At 45.4% G+C, this 18,454-nt stretch overlaps 1 protein-coding gene across 4 annotated transcripts in view; it reads right to left on the reverse strand.

Moving 5' to 3' along the window:
* SPTBN1 (spectrin beta, non-erythrocytic 1) overlaps nt 1–18,454 on the reverse strand; it is a 215,112-nt gene that overhangs the window by 53,944 nt on the left and 142,714 nt on the right. For all 4 annotated transcript variants that reach the window (XM_066378264.1, XM_066378265.1, XM_066378266.1 and 1 more), the window contains 4 exons: nt 8,707–8,880; nt 3,379–3,470; nt 756–836; nt 319–434 (listed from right to left, as the gene is read on the reverse strand). In XM_066378264.1, the coding sequence (XP_066234361.1) occupies nt 319–434; nt 756–836; nt 3,379–3,470; nt 8,707–8,880 (463 nt within the window). The remainder of the gene's footprint in view (nt 1–318; nt 435–755; nt 837–3,378; nt 3,471–8,706; nt 8,881–18,454) is intronic.

Here is an 18,454-nt window from a genome sequence, read left to right on the forward strand (position 1 = left end):
AGCCTCTCAAATTTTTGACCAGTTGGGCCCCCACCCCTCTTTCCACTGGTATTTCCTATTATCACTCTAAACACCATTCCCAGTGACTATTAGTCCCCAAACACACCTTCCTTATCCTTTGCTCACACAAGTCCCTGCCTGGCATGCCCTCTCCTTCAGAATGTGTTTAAATCCCACCCATCTTTCGAGGCATTTTCAAATGTAATCCTTTGCACAAATCCTCAGCACACTGTACAAATAAAACACACAGACACGAAGCAGATTTTACATCAACCCCTCATCGCCGGAGATGCCGATGGTGCCACCCTGCGTCCTTACCTTCGGGGTCCAGCAGCTTAGTGAGGCCAAGGTGCTGCTCTGCCAGGTTAAATGCATTCTGCAGGTTGTAGTGTGCATTGGATTTCTTTAGTTTGTCAAAATCTATCAGGTCAGGCCTATTGGGACAACAAGGGAACACAACAAAAACCACAGCTTAAAATATTCTGTGACCAATGAGACACAATCGTTATTCCCAAAGTGTGAAGATCACCACTGAGTAGAGTGAAATTGTATTATTTACTCATCAATGAGTGAAACCTGATTTTAAATAAGCACTCCAAAGTTTATTAAGAGAACTGAGTATAATGGGGAAGCTTGTTTCCTTTGTTCAGGTGACTTCACGTGTTCTCTCGCATTTTCCTCACTGTGGGGCAGCGGCTAAGGCAATGGACACGAGGATCAAACGTCACCCAGGCCCACTGTAGAGGAGTGCTTACCTGTGTTTGTGTATCAGCGCGTTGAAGGCCATGCCGTCCCTCCAGCTGGTCGTGAAGTTGTGAATGTTGACGTTGGGGTACCTGGCCAAGACGAAGCACAAGGGAAAAACAACCGAGTTCCTGAATACACACAGGCGTAAACATCTGCTGAATGCAGTATGTTTTTTATTTTTTTTTTTCGTTTTTTTTTTTTTTCGTTTTTTGTTTTTTTTTTTTTTCATTTTTCTGAAGCTGGAAACAGGGAGAGACAGTCAGACAGACTCCCGCATGCGCCCGACCGGGATCCACCCGGCACGCCCACCAGGGGCGACGCTCTGCCCACCAGGGGGCGATGCTCTGCCCATCCTGGGCGTCGCCATGTTGCGACCAGAGCCACTCTAGCGCCTGGGGCAGAGGCCACAGAGCCATCCCCAGCGCCCGGGCCATCTTTGCTCCAATGGAGCCTTGGCTGCGGGAGGGGAAGAGAGAGACAGAGAGGAAGGTGCGGCGGAGGGGTGGAGAAGCAAATGGGCGCTTCTCCTGTGTGCCCTGGCCGGGAATCGAACCCGGGTCCTCCGCACGCTAGGCCGACGCTCTACCGCTGAGCCAACCGGCCAGGGCTGCAGTATGTTTTTTAAAAAAGTCTATAAGGTCTATAAGCACTGTACATGTGAGGCAGCAAATATGAACAAGGACACCAAGTAAGAGCAAGTACCACCTGAATTTCAGCTTGCTAGAAAATAAAAATAAAATGTATATACGTAAGGCTTTCCATTCTTGGTAATTCAATCTGACATATGATGAGAACTGTGTCCTAGTAAAAACACCACCCTTACTAAGGAAAAAGTGACTACATCATAGAAGCCCCGAGGTCTCTTTGTCCGCTGGCTTTCTATTCTGCCAGCAAAGACACGGGGATCCCACAGTCACTGAGGGCCAGGTTACTTTGGGAGAGGACATAGCTGGGATTACCTGTTCATGTGACTCAGCTTACTTACTTTCTCACATCACTGAATTGGGTGAAGTTTTGTAAATCAAGTACCTCCTGGCCCTGTCCGGTGGGCTCAGTGGTAGAGCCCCGGCCTGGCGTGTGAATGTCCCAGGTTCGATTCCTGGCCAGGGCACACAGGAGAAGTGCCCATCTGTTTCTCCACCCCTCCCCCTCTCCTTTCTCTCTCTCTCTCTATCTTTTCCCCTCCTGCAGCCAAGGCTCCATTGGAGCAAAGTCGACCCGGGCGCTGAGGAGGGCTCCATGGCCTCTGCCTCAGGCACTAGAAGGGCTCTGGTGGCAACGGAGCAACGCCCCAGGTGGGCAGAGCATCGCCCCCGGATAGGCATGCCGGGTGGATCCCGGTCGGGCGCATGCGGGAGCCTGTCTCTCTGCCTCCCTGCTTCTTACTATAGGGGGGAAAAAAAAGTACCTCCCTGAATACTTCCCTATGTTTGAAACTACCAATTAACTATTCTATACCACAGTGATAACTTTGTATCTGTGGTTGATTAAAGGTTTGTGGCCATTACAGTTAAATCTGCCCTCAGCCCTGTCCAGTTAGCTCAGTTGGTTAGCATTTCAGCCCAAAACAACAAGGTTGCAGGTTCAATCCCATAGGGAGCAACCAGTGAATGCACAACTGAGTGGAATAACAAATGAATGCTTCCTCCCCTCGCTCTCTTTCCCTTTCTTTCTCTGTCTCCCTAAAATTAATCAATCAATAAAAAATAAAGCCCTGGCCAAATAGCTCGGTTGGTTGGAGCATCGTCCCAAAGTGAATATGTTGCCAGTTCGATCCCTGGTCAGACACGCACAGAATAGCTCGATATTCCTATCTCTCTGTTTCTCTCTCCCTGCCTCTCTCACACACATAAAATCTGCCCTCCAAGTAGTACTGCCAGTAATTCTCCAATTAACCTAGTACATAATCAGGTCTCAGTAAGTTCTATGAGCCCTGGCAATTTCAGTGAGGAACAAAAAATATGCAGTCCCTAAAAAATATCTTCACTGAAATTTTTAATAAAAGAATCAAAGGGCCGGACCTGTGGTGGTGCAGTGGGTAGAGCACTGACCTGGAACACTGAGGTCACCTGTTTGAAACCCTGGGCTTGCCCAGTCAAGGTGCATATGACAGGCAACCAACAAACTAAAGTAAATCAGATTCTGAATTGATACTTCTCACTCCCACCCCAACTCTGTAAAATCAATAAATAAAATCTTAAAAAAGAAAAAGGAAGTAAAACTGAGACAGAATATGTACAAAGAGTGCTGTTATGATTACTGCACACAGCTCCCTCAAAGCAGCAGATATGAAAGGGAGGAGAAAATACACAACTGGTTTTTAAAAACGTATCATGGATGTGGATCCCTACACATGGTTTCAGGGTTTTAAAATTCAAGATATACTGCTCTCTGGAGCTTCCTTAATAAAGAGAGGGAAACTGATTGTGGCAATGAGAGGCCCAGAACATAAATCAGAATTCCTTCCGTGCTGAGAGCTAGCCGAAAGGTCAGCACTGTCAGCTGCTTATGAGTTAGCAAGTCTTCTCAATGGAGCCAGGGAAGAGACACTTGTCAACACCTTGGAAGTGACGACTGCAGTGGAACTCATCCCGGGCGAAGCGGCCCCTGATCCTCGGAGCTCACACTCACCCAGCTGTCTTCATCTGGCACCACAACAGCAATGCATCCTTGGCGGATTTCTTCTCTTTGTTGTCTTCAGTTTCCACACTGATATCCTGGATCTAGGATTGATAAAGAAATATTAGATGAAAAGATGGGTCAGCTGCCTAATGACAGCCAGGGAAGACTGGTCTGCATTTATACAGTCAACCTGAGATCCGAGCCCAGCCCTGCAGACCATCCCTCTCTGAGTGTGAATGAAAACTGCTTTCTAAAGCCGGGATTTGCCTCCAAGGATGAATTACACCAGAACTACATTTCCCAGTTCGCACAGAGATAAGATGGAAATGAAGACAAGTTACCTCTATGACTTCCTAGAACCTAATAGGGGTCACTTCTACCCTTAAGCTAGCCCATCTTTCCAACTATGTACAAGCTAGCACAGTGGTTCACACGGTCCACCCCAAACCTCATCAGACTCCAGAAAACTATTATGTTCAGTTTTTCTTTTTTTTAACCTGTTTTATTCAATACAATCATCGAGTTTCACCCATGTTGTTACATGTATCAGTAATTTGCTTTTTATTGCTCAGTAGCATCCACTGTATGAATGGATCACAATTAGTTTCATTCACCTGATGAGAGACATCTGAGTTGTTTCCAGTTTATTATTATAAATCAAGAGGCTATGAAATTTACATACAAGTCTTGGTGTTAACATAAGCTTTCATTTATCCTATAAATGGAACACCCAGAAAAGGCAAAGTCTTATGGTAGGTGTTATGTTTAACTTTTTAAGAAATTGCCAAGCCTCTTCCAAAGTGGTTATTTTCGTTAAAATATTTTGCTAACAGGCATTGCATGTACTTGGTACTTACCTCGAAGGAAACAGCACACAGTGAAAAACTCTACTCCCCCTGTGGTCTCCCCTCTCCCCTCTGACTCTCCCCTGGCGTCTAGTTTTTTGTGTATCCTTCCAGTGTTTCATATTAAAATATTAGCAGATAAGAATAGTCTTAATTTCTCCCTTTTTACACACAGAAAAGTATACTGTCCAGTTTTTCATAACCAGACATTCTCCACAGCAGGGTGTGTTCTTCGCTGATGAGGACTGTGTGTGCACCACTGCCTGAACAAGCTAACCCGAACTCTCAGAAAGCAAGCACTTAAATGCTATGCACCGTGGTCTGTGCTATGGTCTGAATGTCTGCCTCCTCCAAATTCTTATGCTGAAACCCTAACCCTCAAAGGCGACAGTTAGTAGGTGTGGGCCTTTCAGAAGTGCTCACGTCAGGAGAGTGGAACCCTCCAGTGCAGTGGTTCTCAACCTTTCTAATGCCGTGACCCCGCAATACAGTTCCTCATGTTGCGGTGACCCCAAACCAAAAAATAATTTTGGTGGCTACTTCATAACTGTAATTTTGCTACAGTTATGATTTGGAATGTAAATACCTGATATGCATTATGTATTTTCCGATGGCTTTAGGCGACCCCGCTGGGGTCGCAACCCACAGGTTGAGAACTGCTGCTCCAGTGCTTTATAGAGAGAGTAGAGACCCTCAGCACCTTCCACAATGTGAGGACAAGTTTGTGGGCTGGTATAGGGCCCTCATGCTGGCACCCTGATCTCAGACTTCCAGCCTCCAGAACTGTGCGAAATAAATTTCTATTGTTTCTGAGCTACCCAGTTTGTGGTCTTTTGTTATAGCAGCCCCAATGGTATAAGATGGTCTGCATTCATTAGCCACTCATGGGCAGTTTATTTTCAATGTTATACCTAGAGCCTGGTCTATTGGCACCAAAGCCAGACCGCCTGGGTCTGAATCCAGGCTTCACCACCTATGTGTACCCTTCAGCAAGTTCCTCGGCTTCTCGTCTGAGGAATGGCAACCACACAGTGGCTACCTTTCAGCACTGCTGGGCACTTATACAAACAACACAACATGCTGAGCTCACAGCAAGGAGCCCATACATACTAGCTTTTTGGATTAGGGGTTGCCTAGCAGTTAGATGATTTTAGACAAATGCTCTAAGCACCCTTTGTCTTCACTGCCTTGCCTATGATGAGAAAATGTGGGACGGGCATTGGGGTGAGTGGTGCTGGCCTAGCAGTCATCTCTCAGCACTAACCATCCCAAGGAGGACCAAGTATGTAAATACAAGATTAAAAAGTTAGAAGCTTTCAACAAGAAAAACACCTAGAAATTAATTAACATTCTGTAAAAAAATTCTCCATTTCAGCAGTGGTAAAGATATATGTGAAGTCTGAGTCTGCATAGACTTCCAACTCGATTGTTAGGACCATTAGGAGGTGAGTATGGAGGAGTAACTCACCCACACACTCAAGGGTACAACACAGACTCTCCAGGAAAGGCAGGGGCAAGTTTACAGGTTAACTTATAAACTTCCCTATGCTTCCATGGTGAAGGAGGGAATCTATTTCCAGACTTGCTCATTTAGAAACACAGCCTATCCTCCTGAAATAGGGCGAACTCAGACTTCTATTCCAGTTTCCCACACCATCTTTTCCTCTATTTTAAAGGGACAGCAGCGTAACAACTGTGTGTCATCATCAGCAGTTCATGGGTATCTGCTATGTACAGACAGGCCAGGCCACATCCTGGGAGCTCTGGGGACAGGAACAGGAACACACATACATGCACACGCACAACATAAGACAAGGCTGTATGTTCAGGAGCTGGGGGATGGGGGGAAGAAAGATCTTTTAAGTAAGTGAAGAAGCTTCAGAGGACGCAGAATGTGAGCTGGGCCCTGACTGATGCAGAATCAACACACAGAGGCTGGGGGGAAGTAGGCTTACAGTTGTTCATATGGAAAATAAGACAATAATTAATAAACTGTGTGTTTCGTTTACTCACAACTATAAACTTACTTTTGCCTCACCCTGTACTTGTGGAATAGGCGAGGATTTTTTTTTTAAGTGAGAGAGAGACAGAAAGATTGAGGGACAGACAGGCAAGAAGGGAGAGAGATGAGAAGCACCAATTTTTCGTTGTGGTACCTTAGTTGTTCACAGATTGCTTTCTCATCTGTGCCTTGACTGGAGGGCTCCAGCAGAGTGACCATGGGATCATGTCTATGACCCCATGCTTGAGCCAGCGACCCTGCACTCAAGCTGGTGAGCCCACGCTCAGGCTGGCGACCTCAGGACTTGAACCTGGGTCCCCTGCATCCCAGTCCAACACTCTATCCACTGCACCACCACCTAGTCAGGCAGGATGGGCGAGGATTTACTAAAGCTGGGTCATGTGAGACACCAACAGTGTAGGCCATGTAGCGACATCAGCCCCGTTATTTCTTGCCTCAAAGGAAAGAGAGAAAGTACATTTCGGCATTTACAAGTACAGAAAAAGGAGAGCTGTCAGGAAGCTAATTAGGCAATGACTCAACCCAATTCTTGCCGAGAATCCTGGAATGGGCTGTGTTTGCCAGCTGCCCCATGTGGGCACTGACCTAATGAGCAGGGAGTCCACCATCGGGATGCCCTTCCAATACTCTGATTCCCACAGGCCAAAAGCAATAGAAACAGAATTATTTTACTCTACAAAACTGAGGTGAAACTCAAGGAGAGTCCTGCTAACTTCACCTCTGTTGGCCTAAAATCAAGGGCAATAATTAGTGAATTTAATGACACTCACTCCATTTTTAAATCATTCAGAAATTAAATAACAGAAACCAACATAAGACTTCTGTCTGAAAATGAAGTTGCTGGTTGTTGGAATGAACCACATTAACGATGCCATCTTCAACAGGAGTTCTCTCCCTAGATCTACTTCATTAAGATCTCCAGGGCTGGGACAGGGAATCTGAATTAGTAAAATGCGTTCCTAAGAAGTCAGATGAGCCTGACCAGGCGGTGGCGCAGTGGATAGAGTGTCAGACTGGGATGCAGAGGACCCAGGTTCGAGACCCCGAGGTCACCAGCTTGAGTGCGGGCTCATCTGGTTTGAGCAAAGCTCACCAGCTTGGACCCAAGGTCGCAGGCTCGAGCAAGGGGTTACTCGGTCTGCTGAAGGCCCGCTGTCAAGGCACATATGAGAAAGCAATCAATGAACAACTAAGGTGTCGCAATGAAAAACTGATGACTGATGCTTCTCATCTTTCTCTGTTCCTGTCTGTCTGTCCGTATCTATCCCTCTCTCTGACTCTCTCTCTGTCCCTATTTAAAAAAAAAGAAAAAGAAAAGAAAAAGAAGTCAGATGACCAGCCAGGCTAGAAGCCACCCATGCAAGGAGTTCCTTTGTTGGGCTCAGCCCCACCCCTCCTCCCACACACAAGCACCTAGAACACTCTTAACTGGAGCCCAATCCCGGGGAGAGGAGAAGGAAAAGGACTGGTTACAGAGTGATCTCAGAGTTTTAATAAGAATACAAAGACAGATCTAATTTGACATCTGTTTTTGCCCTTTTTGGGTGAGATTTTCATTTACCCAGAAAAATCAATCAGACTTTATCAAAGGAGGAGAGCAGGAAGGAAGGGCACAGGGAATACAGCCAGGGGGACACAGGCCTGTTAGGACATTTGTTTGCAGAGTAACCTGACGCTCTGGTAAGAACTGTTTCCTGCATTTCAATGTTCAACTGAAAAGCATAAGCATGAAGCCTTCTCCTGGAGGAAGACCAGTAATCAGACCCGGGGTGCTTCACAGTCCCGAGAAGCTTTGTTGTCTCCTGGCGGGCCAGAACCACGTGCTGCAGCCCTGCCTGGCCGGCCCTCGAGCCTGGGCAAGGCTCCTCCCTTGCCTCAGAGAAGGAAATGAACAAGGTGACCTTGACAGTGTCTTACGGCTCAGAGTACTTCTATACTTAGAGCCTTCTTCCCCAATACCACAAACCCATAACATGGGTTATCAATTCACACAAGCCTAAGGCTTTCTGCACATTCCTCACCTCCAAAGGAGAACAAGAAGGTGAAAAGGGAGCCCATACTTGGGTCACAATCCTAAACAACTTCTCCTAAAAATATTCTATGTTACTTGCCACAATCTAGTGACGTTCAGACAGCCTGGTGCTGGTAACTGAGCATCAACCACATCTTATACCTTTGCTGCTGAAAGCCGAGCAGCAGACACCAGGCGGCAGAGCAGGTACCAGTAAAGTGGGTGGGTTGGGATGCAGCCCAGAACCCCCTTTTCTGACAGGAGAGCCAAGACTTTCAGGGACCCGCAAAACTGAGGCAGGATGCAGCAGCTGTGCCTGCAGAACAGCTGGATGTGACACACAGCCCTGCACACCTGACTCATGCCGTTTTAACCGGGTCTCTCTGGACAGGGAGACCAGCTTTACAAGGATGCTCGTACCTGAGAGGAAGCCAGATCCTCCTGGCCCAACCCCTTACCTGGAAGCGCAGGATGATGGTCCAGATGAGGCCGAGGGTCAGCCGGTGGTTCCCATCCACGATGTCATGCGACCCCATGTTCTCAAGATGGACTCTCTGCTCCTTCAGGAACTGAAGGGCCTTGTCCACGTTCTCCAGACAGTGGATGCGCATTCGTCCCTTGGTGGGTTTAGGCTAGAAATGGATGAACAGAAGGTGGAAACAGATCACCCAATTGGGCAGAGACAAGCCCAGAGCTACTGCCCAGTGCTCAAGCTGCCTGTTCATTCCATGCTCTCCTACCCAAACCAAAACATAAAAACCACGTGTGCTCATTCAGTCCAAGGACAGTATTTATCTAACAGCCTCAGAAGAGAAAGTTCACTTAAGAAATGGTAACCAATCACTCTTCAAAGGTTTGTTTAATCATGGAGGCTACACAATTTACAAATGCACAGAGAAACTGGATGTTTAGAAGAAAATGAACCCAGTTCTTACAGAGAGCTACTGCCACCATACATAGTCTTTTGCAGATGCATGGCAAGACAGCTCTGAGGATTCTTTGGCTGCTTTAAACTAAAATTAGGTTTGCCACCTGCTGGTTTGGGTAATTTCCTACGAGTGGCTCAAAATAGAAGAAGGGGACCCACACCAGATCAGGAGAATTAGTTGGTTTTGGGAAGGTGATAGGGAATTGTAAAGCCAGCAGCAGCGGCCACCATCACAGCCGCCTGGCCCGTGCGGGTTCCCATTTGATTCAGACAGATGGTAATAAAACAACAGAGCCAAGAACTGGTGGGTCATTACCTTTATTTCTAGCCTCGCACTCGGCAAGCGAGTAAATACACACAGTGGGGAAAACACTTCCCTTTCCATTCAGGGCTCCCCAACCCACTGACTCATCAGAGTTTTCCTAGAATCAAAGGCCCTCCCTCACCAGTTCAGTGAAGCTTACAAAGCCCATCACCTCTGTTCCCCTTCAGCATGCCTCCATCTTGTTGCTTTCTCTCCAATCACCACGTGGCCCGGTGGCCTCTCTACCTGCAACAGTGTGGTCTCCTCCAAAGTGGCCTCCTGGCTACTCCTTTTAAAACTTTTCATTCGCTGTGAAAGCCCTCCTCCAGCACACATGAGCATAACAAAGCTCCTTCCCAAGCATGAAAGGTAATTAGTCCTTTCACTTGGGCAGGAGCCATTTTTAACAATAAAAGTGAGCAAAACCAGAAAATACAGATTTTACAAACTTATTTGCTCAACAGGAATAAAGGGCATGACTCACTAAATAGAGTAAGAGTAAAGGGAAAAAATGATAGTCTAATTTGAATATTCCAAATGTCTCTTCCTTTTACCCAGTTATATCAAAATGCAAGAGGTCCTTTGAAGGTAAAACATTTTCAATAAAGCCAAAGAAACACACACAGACAAAATGCTCAATGGGTCTCAATCACCTAGACTAGTGTTTTTCAACCTAATGTTGTATGACCCAATGATTACAGACTCTATAATCTTCATACATCAGGGTGGTTTAATCTTGTGGACCAACATGGAATTTCTGTGGCCTGGTAGCTGAAAACCACTGATCTAGACTGTTGAGAGCAAGCTCAAACCCTCCCCTGCCTGGCTCCCCACCCCCAGCCCCCGCTATCTCCCATCACTTCCCCCAGCAGAGGCCGCACCTCTGGCTGATGCACTGTTTCTTCTAGCCAGAAGAATGCACTTGGCCTGGCTGACCTGGTGGCTGCTGTCCTACCTACCCAACATCTGTTCGGCAATCACACTGTAACCCATCCACTTTTCAAGGCTTAAATCAAGGCACACCTTTCCTTTTCCAAGACATTTCCAACCACTCCAGTTCTCATAAGCCTCCCTTTTCTAACTACTCTGTACATTTATGGTCTGGACCACAGAGTTCAGGAACTAATCATAATCTATCTTGCATTTCTGCTGTTGTTTCACACACTCCTCTATTACTTCCAACTAGACTCCTGGCTTCTTGAGGGCGGGAACACTGCTTTATAATTGTGCTATATTCTCAGTGGCTTCTGGTTTGGTTCAGAGCACAAAGGCCCATGCGCAGAGGACCGAATGCAGATGGACTGGGCATGGTGTGTGTTATACGTAAGAGCTGGCCTCACACAAAAATGCAACCAGGTGTGCAACAACGTGGCACACCAGGGCAGGGCCGCAGCCACTCCTACGTAACGTCTTGCCTGTTTCCCACCTTCCCTCTGTAGTTGAGACCCTCAGATCTTTGTTAGATGAAAAACATGAGGGGAAGATGACTTGGTAACAAGTAATCATTTTAAGCATCCAGTCTCAAATTATGTCATTTTTTCCCCTTGACTTTCTTTTCTACAAAAAACTAACAAGCAGAGAAGAACATGCTTAGACCCTGAGGAAAGATGATTTACAAGTATAGGCCTTGCCACAAGTGACAGATTCTATTTTCAGATAAGAGCAATGGAAAAAGAAATTTCTCTAAAGTCAAGTTTTTCACACTATTATGATAGCTTTCATTACACACAACCCCATTCCCTCCAAAAAGGCATTTTCTTTCAGAAACTTCACAATTTATTTCAGACAAGTGGAAAATGCAAGGATCTGTTATATATGTTAGGTCAATTAATGACATTACATCAAAATAGGAAGGCTCAATCTCCAGTTCTGTGGCTGATTCTAGAGATGTGGTTTGAGGCTGACATTAGGGCCCCCAACGGCCTCCTCAGTCAGCCACAGGAGCGGGCATCTGTGCTCCTCTCCTCAGAGGGAGAGATGTGCATGCCATCAGGGATGTCTCTGTTGGGGTGGGGAGTCCCCCAGGTAATAAGTCGCACAACTCTGCATCTGGTCTTGTGTGCAATTTTAGTTCCTCTCACCTTCTCTGACCTGCGGTCATTTCTCACAGCCAACAATGTGACAATTCACAGCGGCCCCTGGTTAAAACCTTGTTCTAAGTTGAAGGATGGGGTTAACTGCCTCTAAGAAGGTGTGTGAGTTCTGACACATGGGCCCTGCTGTTTCTCTGCTATCCAAGATCTTTTTCTCTAATCTCTCTTCAACAAAGGTACATGTGACTACCAGCCTGGTGGGACAGTGGTCCACCTCCACATGCTGTTTCAATCACAAAGAAAGTCTGTTCAAGCCAGAACTGCAGAGCAAGGAAGACAGAGCAGTCTTCTACCTGTTGCAGGTGTCTAATTCTATGAGGGCAGAAAAGGCTATTTCCTATTTGAGAGTGAGAGGAATGGTGTGGACAGAATTATAGAAGGAGCTTGGGAGGGGGAGAACAAAGAACAGATGGGGGTTGTCAGTATCTTCCGAGCTCCACCAGGCAGAGTTCAGTCTTTTTCTTGAAAAACTTGATCCCAAATGCACATGAGACATTCAAGCCTCTACAATCTCTCTTTACAAAACCTCAGTGGGAAGTGTGCACATTCCCACGTGAATGAACGTGGGGTGCAAGGGTGTGGGTGGGGAAGGATGTGATGGGATTGCACTTTTCCACGGGATGGAGAAGTCTAGTGCCACATCCAAGGGACCCCAGGGTGATGATGATTGGCCACGTGAGATGAACTAAGGATAGGTCACCACACATCTAAAGGCAACTCCCGTCCCCAGCAAGCACCAGCCATCAGCCCACTAAAAGGAAGGAACTAAAATAAAATGGCAGACAAACCTCTTTAGGTAAATGATCAGGCTAACAAAGAATCCACTAATTTCCAAAAGCCAGAAGAAACGAAAAACTTTCAGAAGACCCCCCCACACACAACCCTTTTGGTAATTCTCCCCCAAATCAAACCAAGACAGGGAGTGGGCCAGAAGAGGATATTTTACTTTTCTCTAAGTTACTGGTTAAAAAACAAACAAACAAAACTTTCCTACTGCTCCTAGCCTTTACAGCTTTAAAATATCAAACACGAGCAAACCAGATATACACAATATGTATACTTTTGATGGACAATTCAGTGGAGAAGGTAATGATCTGTGTTAAAATGATTCTGATGTTAAAATATTCACATTCAAGTTATAATTTCCCTACTTTCTAGCAAATTGGTGCCTTACTTTTCAGTTGCTTACCCATAAAATGAGGACATCAATAATTATCTCAAAGGGCTGCCATATAAATGAGTCAGTAAACTAATCATTATGGGGTTCTCAATCCTACAAAATGTCTCTACCAGCAAAAGACTCCGCAAGTATTTTTCTCCCAACAATTAATTCTACTTAAAAAGAGGGACTCTCCCCTCTCCCTGTGCCACTTGGGCTTCAAACTGTTTATAAATAATATGCCTCTCGTAGACAACACAACTATCCCACTCAACAGAACTCTCCCAGTAAGAGCCAGAGAAGTTGATAAACACCAATTGAAAGGTAAATTTAAGCCTGACCAGGCAGTGGCGCAGTGGATGGAGCGTTGGACTGGGATGCGGAGGACTCAGGTTCAAGACCCCGAGGTTGCCAGCTTGAGCGCGGGCTCATCTGGCTTGAGCAAAGTTTATCAGCTTGGACCCAAGGTTGCTGGCTCAAGCAAAAAGGGTTGCTCGGTCTGCTGAAGGCCCACGGTCAAGGCACATATGAGAAAGCAATCAATGAACAACTAAGGTGTTGCAACGAAAAACTAATGTTTGATGGTTCTCATCTTTCTGTTCCTGTCTGTCCTTGTCTATCTCTCTCTCTGACTCTCTCTGTCTCGGGGAAGAAAAAAAAAAAAAAAATAAAAAAAAAAATAAAAAAAAATTAAAAAAACAAAAAAAAAGAAAGGTAAATTTAAAACGAGAGGCAAGTGGGCCCCCAAATAGTGATGATATTCTTACTCTAATCCTAATACCCTAAATTAAACTCTGGGCCAGAATGGAAAGAAAGGGTGGTAGAGAAGAATATGGCTGGCTGGTGTCCCAAGGAAGGGAGAAGATGTGGAAATACCTAAACCATAATACTTGGGGTTTATATACATACCCTGTTTCCCCGAAAATAAGACCGAGTGCAATTTTTTTCAAGCTTAGAAACAGAAGGCCTCCCCTGAAAATAAGAACTAGTGCATCTTTAGGAGCAAAAATTAATATAAGACACTGTCTTATTTTTAAGGAAACAGGGTAGACTTTGTACATGGAAATAGAGTCACAAGAAATTCTTGATGGAATTCAGAGTTTGGCTGGTTACGCTGATGTTTATGACGACATGACTACAGTTTACAGCAGGGGTCCCCAAACTTTTTACACAGGGAGCCAGTTCACTGTCCCTCAGACCGTTGGAGGGCCAGATTATAAAAATAACTATGAACAAATCCCTATGCATACTGCACATATCTTATTTTAAAGTAAAAAAACAAAACGGGAACAAATACAATATTTAAAATAAAGAACAAGTAAATTTAAATCAACAAACTGACCAGTATTTCAATGGGAACCATGCTCCTCTCACTGACCACCAATGAAAGATGTGCCTCTTCTGGAAGTGCGGTGGGGGCCGGATAAATGGCCTCAGGGGGCCGCATGCGGCCCGCGGGCCGTAGTTTGGGGACCCCTGGTTACAGTATTAGTAAATGTTGATTTTTTTGTTCAATAATAAATGTGAATTCTTGTTCATGTAAAAATAAGACATCCCCTGAAAATAAGACCTAGCGCTTCTTTAGGAGCAAAAATTAATATAAGACACCGTCTTATTTTCAGTGAAACACGGCAGGAAGAACTCTGTGATTCAAAGCTGATTGAAAAAACAAATCTAAAAAGCATAATTTTTCAGCTATATTTTAAATATTATTACTGCTCTGTACCTGGTAACTCAAACTAGGCTATTGTGCAGTAGAAGTTATTAAGAGATGTGTAGGCATCTTAGTTGTCCCCAAATCCTTTTCATTCAAAAGAGAAATGGACAGCCCTGGCCGGTTGGCTCAGCGGTAGAGCGTTGGCCTAGCGTGCGGAGGACCCGGGTTCGATTCCCGGCCAGGGCACACAGGAGAAGCGCCCATTTGCTTCTCCACCCCTCCGCTGCGCTTTCCTCTCTGTCTCTCTCTTCCCCTCCCGCAGCCAAGGCTCCATTGGAGCAAAGATGGCCCGGGCGCTGGGGATAGCTCTGTGGCCTCTGCCTCAGGCGCTAGAGTGGCTCTGGTCGCAACATGGCGATGCCCAGGATGGGCAGAGCATCGCCCCTTGGTGGGCAGAGCGTCGCCCCCTGGTGGGCGTGCCAGGTGGATCCCGGTCGGGCGCATGCGGGAGTCTGTCTGACTGTCTCTCCCTGTTTCCAGCTTCAGAAAAATGAAAAAAAAAAAAAAAGAGAAAAATGGAAAAGTTAAGGAATTTTCTCAAAATATAAAGAATTAATATGGCTTTCCAGAGCGCATCATTTAGTTATTCTTTATTTAATTATTAATATTGCAAGTAAAATTCATAGGACATTCAGAAATAAATGTGTCTTGTTAAACATATTTACCAAAGGAGATGAGAATAAAGGTTCAGACAAGATAAAAAATAAAAGAAAAAAAGATGTGCTTTACCACCTCACCATTATGCCTTTGTAACAGCACTTCCCCACACTTCATCTCAACTGAAGCTCACTCATCCTCAGTGGCCTATTAATCCCTTTAAATCAAAGGAATAAACAAGACACGGTGAGGTTAGATGATTTGCTGGTGGCACTGTACGAAGGGGGTAAAAGTCACTAAAACTTAAGTATACCAACTCCCAAGCCTTGTATGTTCTGCCGCAGAGGGTTTTAAAGAACAATTCTTGGGTGAGTTAAGGGAGCAATACTTATGGGAAATTAATTTTAGCAAGTGTTGGTGATCTCACAAAGCTATACAGTGAAACACATTGGTCATATAAGTTGCATAGAACCCACAAGATTTATAAATTTTTTGCTGCCATTTACTGAGCAACTGTGTTAACCTCTGTTAGGTGGTTATATCTGTAATCATGTTTAATCCTCACAACAATACTGTATAATAATAATTATTGTTGTCACTGTACAGAGAACACACTGTGCAGCTAGTGAGCATGTGGTGGGCCAGGATTCCGAAGCTGTTCCCTTGATACCACCTCAGAACCACAAGTGGTACATGCTTCCACATGAAAGAAAATAGGGACTCGGTTTCCATCTGGCAGACAGTTTAGATTCTTTAGCTATTTTTATATCACTAAACTTCCATCTTCTCAAAAGGAAGGAGAGATAACAACAGAGAACTAAACACAATGGAACTGGGGGGAGGGATGCATCTCTCCTTCATAACACTTCCTGAAGCCTTGCACCAAGAGTGGCTAATTCTGCCAAGAGGAGTGTTGCTTGTCTTCCTCCACTAATTGTCACATTCCTAGTGTGACACAGGTTCGTTCCCCCGGCAACCTGTGCATTTCTGCCCTGTATGTCATTTCTGATGGGGCAGTTTGAAATGTCATTAATGTGGAGACAAAGATCAATACCAATATCAGACTCAAACGTGACTCAGAAATGGGGGGTAGGGCTCTGCAGGCAGGAAGGCGGTTCCTCTGAGGAAATGCCTATTTTTACTGATTCTCCCTTAAATAATTTTAACAAACTTCCCACACCATGGCCAGTGTTCCTGTGTTTTGCAGGCGCTTTTCTCGTTTCCCCTCCCCAAGGTCCACTCTGGTCCCAAATCTTTACCAACCACTGCTCCATCCCTGACTTTTGCTCCAGACCCATCTTCTTTCTGACTCCAAAGGAGGAGTAAAAATTCTAGGGCTAAATAACCACCTCTAGCATCTGAAAACATAATTCTGATTGCTAATTAGAGCAGCTAGTCCAAGCCCTGCCTATGAGAAGCAGTGTGGCCTTGGCCAAGTCCGTCCAAGCAGAACCAACGCCCTTAGCGGACCCAAGGCCCTGAGAGAAACAAAGGCACTGGCTGGAGCTGGATGGCCCCTTCTTGGTCCATGGCTCTGCCCCAGCTGCCCACCCAGCCTTGAGTTTGGGTCAGTTATATCCTGTGGGCATCAGGATGTGTACAGCTATGGTACAATCACAATAACAGAGTTTTTATCAGGACCTGGGAATAGAATGGAGAACATAAAGTTTTCCTGGAGCTGATCTGGCCTCCAGGAACAGATGAGGAAGACAGAGGGAGGATTCCCAGCAGGGTGTATTAGAAGGCCACTGGGGAACTGGGCCATGCTGTTCCACCCCAGTAACCCCCCCCACTCCCTAAGGATTTTCTCCATGAATGTTCAATACCACCTCGAAACAATGGGGCAACAGCTCTCCAAGGGTTGCAGAGCAGACAGAACACCAGCTCTGGGCATTGGGAATGGCTAGCTCCCAGGTTAATTTCGCCACACACCAGCTGAATGACCCTGCATGCTGCTTACCAAGTTACAGTACCTATGCAGTGAAGGGATCTAACTTAGTGGCCTTTCAAAGTTTCTTCCAGCTATAAAATAGTACAATCCATGTGTAGGAAGATGAAAGACTAGCATGCAAGGTGAATTTTAGTGTGCCTGCTGATCTTATTGTTCAGGTGAAAAAGAAAGGGAGAAAAGACACTAACTGGTCTCAGTACAACAGTGTGACAAACTCTTGCTTGTGCTTTTGTCTTTTAATCACAAATCGATTTTCAACACACACACACACCCTCTGCTTAATACGGAGGGTAGGATGGGAAGCACTAATTTCCAAGATCTCCTCTAATTAATGATATATAGCCAAACTAATTTCACATTAAGTCCCCAAACACCCCCACTCTGAGCTTTAAGAAGAGTAGAAACAATTCTTGCCCAATTAAAATGAATGACGGAACAACATACTGTGTTCCATGAACTCCTGCCTGTCTGCTCACTGGTTGGGACCTACTCCGGAGGAGCATCTATCTTCCCCTTTAGCAGGACTCACCGGGATAGGAGGGACTCACAGACAGGACAGTGGGCTGGAGTCCAAATTTTACTACCTACCTAGCAGCACTGCCTTGGGCAAGACCCTTGGTCCCTCAGCTCTGGGTTTTTTTATGAAACATTAATTATCCACTTCATTAAACTATGATAACTAAATGAGCTAATGTGAGTGACAGTAAGAACTAAAAGCTATACATACTAAAGTCACCATTCATTGCTTCTTCCAAAAACACTGCAATTCAGCCAGGCTATCTTCCCTACTCCAGTTCCCCGCAGATGCCAACCCCCAAATGCTCTCTGCACTCGCCTCACAGCTGACCCTCAGCCGTATATGCTCTGCTATCCACACCTGGACCTCTCCTCCTGGATCCCACTGGAACCCACCCACTTACTAGGGTTTCCTGACACTCCATCTGGAAGGCCTGTTCCCTTTCTGAACTCCATTCTTTTGGTGCTTTACAATATGGTACCCACTACTATTAATTCACCTTGCACATCTGTGCCATTAGACCAGAATTCAACGGGAGCACTTTTTTGGTGGCTGGTTATTTAGAACAACAACAACAACAAAAAAACTGTCCCATACAAATGATACTACAAACAGGCAGGTTCTGTGGCCAGCCCACAAAACCGTTTCAACAACAATACAAACTAGTATGGTTCTCCTAACAAAGGCTTTATATGAAACTCAGAGAGCAGTTCAATGTGGGATTTAAAGCTTAACACATCTAAGTAAATCTACCTTTTCCAACTAGCTCAGCCTGTTTTGGAATTAACGGTGGCAAAAACAATACAAAACAAAACCCCTAAAACCAAAACAAAACAAAAGTTTCCCTTTTTTCTTCTTTGAAGCTGATTAACAAAGAAGACAGAATATCAGGAAAACAACAGGCAAGCAAAAACCAGTGATATCTGCAATTGGAAAGGGC

Source organism: Saccopteryx leptura, chromosome 3 (assembly GCF_036850995.1).
Source record: "Saccopteryx leptura isolate mSacLep1 chromosome 3, mSacLep1_pri_phased_curated, whole genome shotgun sequence".
Lineage (NCBI taxonomy): Eukaryota > Metazoa > Chordata > Mammalia > Chiroptera > Emballonuridae > Saccopteryx > Saccopteryx leptura.